The 2,500-nt window shown below is 38.1% G+C and overlaps 1 protein-coding gene across 1 annotated transcript in view; it reads right to left on the bottom strand.

Moving 5' to 3' along the window:
• LOC113817115 (tetraspanin-18) overlaps positions 1 to 2,500 on the bottom strand; it is a 76,213-nt gene that overhangs the window by 2,658 nt on the left and 71,055 nt on the right. The window contains exon 7 of the mRNA XM_070128602.1: positions 1 to 1,226. This exon is cut by the window's left edge and continues 2,658 nt beyond it. Coding sequence (XP_069984703.1) covers positions 1,208 to 1,226 — 19 coding nt within the window. The 3' untranslated portion in view covers positions 1 to 1,207. The remainder of the gene's footprint in view (positions 1,227 to 2,500) is intronic.

The raw sequence follows: 2,500 nt of genomic DNA, 5'->3' as shown, positions 1-2,500 counted from the left end.
GGGTTTGGGGAGGAGGGAAGAGGGGGTGGGGGGGATATGAGGACTCAATGTAGAGACAAACAGCTTGGACGAACGAAAGGCGAAAGAACACACCATGGAAGAATTAGAATAACCAAAGGGTAAGAACAGAGCAAATCTTGAGAAATGCTTTACAAGAGAGAGAGAGAGAGAGAGAGAGAGAGAGAGAGAGAGAGAGAGAGAGAGAGAGAGAGAGAGAGAGAGAGAGAGAGAGAGAGAGAGAGAGAGAGAGAGAGAGAGAGAGAGAGAGAAAATAGCAAACGAGAAAGAGAGAATAGCAAAAGAGAGAAAGAGAATATTTCCAAAGCTTGAAAAAAAAAAATCGTAAGCAAGTATTTATACAGCCCAAAGATATTGCAATGCAGGAGTTAGACCAACACACGTAATACAGCAAGCCTATGGAGAAAGAATCCTTCGCTTTGGAGCTAAAATTCAAGTGACACTTCGACGCACAAAAGGAAGAGAAAGAAAGGAGAGGAAATTAGTTTACAAATAGGAAGAGTTTGTGAAGAGCTCGATACCATTTTTGAGAAGCTGTGTATCACTTCGTCAAAGTTTTTTTTCTTTTGTTTCTTTTTTCATATATCATCGATGAAAAAAAAGTCCACGAGCTTGTCTTTCTCGTAATTATTATTGTCTGTCAAAATACGTAACAATTTTTTTATAGGCCTACTATGTATATCTTTTCAGCCTTGTGCTTGAATCGCTTAAAAAGAATTCTTTAAGAATTCCAAAGATAGAATAAGAAATAACATACATCGTCTTTTACACGGATAACTATGACAATAATCCGATTAAAAGGGAGCTTACCTTTCTGTCAAAGAAAAAAAAAAGTGTGTGAATACGACCATAACAAGAAGCCAGTTCACTTATTCGTCACTTCCCCCCCAGTAACAAAAAAAGAAAAAAAATCTTTTCCCCGTACAGACTATACATACATACACACATACGCATATATATAGAACTATATATATCGAGACTTTTCTTTCACTATATGTTTAGTCCGTGCCAAGCTGTTTGACTGTATATTGTTCTTCGTGGCCGGTGTGGATGCGGTGCTGGCGTCACTTGATCTTCTGGCCGAGGGAACAGCAGAGGCAGAAGGCGAACAGCATCCCCAGCAGCTCCAAGGCGGCCACACCGATGCCAATCCCCATGAGCAAGTTGGCGTGATCTTCTACCCAATTCTTCAGTCTACCGTAGCAACCCTGTAGAAAACGCGGGGGAGGTTAGTGCGTTCAGAGAAAATGGGAAATTTATCTTTGGGATGGAGGGGTAACTTCGTTTGATTTTTATATTCCTTTAATGGTGTGGTCAATACAAGCAGGATTGTTTAGAATAAAAAAAAAGATGATAACCGTACTGTTGCGAATGTATTACAGTTGCTGTTTCAAAGATGAATAATCACAGAAAACAGATGTAAAGCTATTATTTTTCACACGTGAAAAAATTATATTTCATTGTATATACACTGTTTTCGAAACTATTGCATTCTCTTCTTGCCAATATCAACAGCATGCCAGCCACCGCAACCAAACAAAACCGGGATAAAAGCAGGTCATTGTAAGCTTTTTTTTCTTTCTCTTGTTCAGCAATAATCATCACAACACAAAAAATCAATGTAGCAAGAAATCAGCTGATCACACAACATGCAAAGGGGATATCGTCTTAAAATTCGGACATGTTCATGCAGTGAGATTTGGACTGCAAGATGGGGAGAAATACGGCTGTACGAAAATAAGAGAAAATACGTGATCGTGACTGAGGAACAGACCTTAAGGATGCAAGAAAAATACCATATTTTCATGTACGCGACGAAGAGAGATCTGTAAAAAAGACACATCCACACGCACACACAAACACGCATGTATGCACGTGCAAGGCCTACATACTTATACAGACCTTGCACGCACGCACGCACAAACAAATCCCGCGCAAATTATAATAATCAATAAGAAACAATTTATTCAAAATCCATCAATGCACTATTCCCGAACAAATCAAAGAATAATCAAAACAAAATCGAATTCGCCTCTTTTCAACAAGGAGACGCCAAAATTAACATATTCATCTGATATCATTTATCAACAACCATGCTGACGCCACCCCGATGTCGTATCACCGATATACACATTTTTTAAAAATACTAATAAGATAAAATCAATTGTTTTGTCTCATTCAAAACTGAAAAGTTGCTATAGTGTAGTGTGCTCTCTACACTGCATTGTCGACTAAAAAGAACTGTTTGTGACAGTAAATATACAATGGCTGTATTTAGGCCACGTTGGACAAGAAACGTTTAAAAAATCTTTGAGGTTCAAAGAAGTATACGACCCCAAATGTGCAAATTTGCTCTCAATCTTTTTTTTCCAAAATAAGAAATTGCGTTCATCCATGCAGCATACTTCAAACAAACCAAGTAACCAAAAAACAAACAATAAAAATAACTAGCATAAGATGCAGGCTGGGAAAAAAAGAACAA

The sequence above is a fragment of the Penaeus vannamei genome, chromosome 13, assembly GCF_042767895.1.
Source record: "Penaeus vannamei isolate JL-2024 chromosome 13, ASM4276789v1, whole genome shotgun sequence".
Lineage (NCBI taxonomy): Eukaryota > Metazoa > Arthropoda > Malacostraca > Decapoda > Penaeidae > Penaeus > Penaeus vannamei.
Note: the sequence above shows the minus strand (reverse complement) of the source record. Positions and strands in the feature narration are given on the sequence as shown.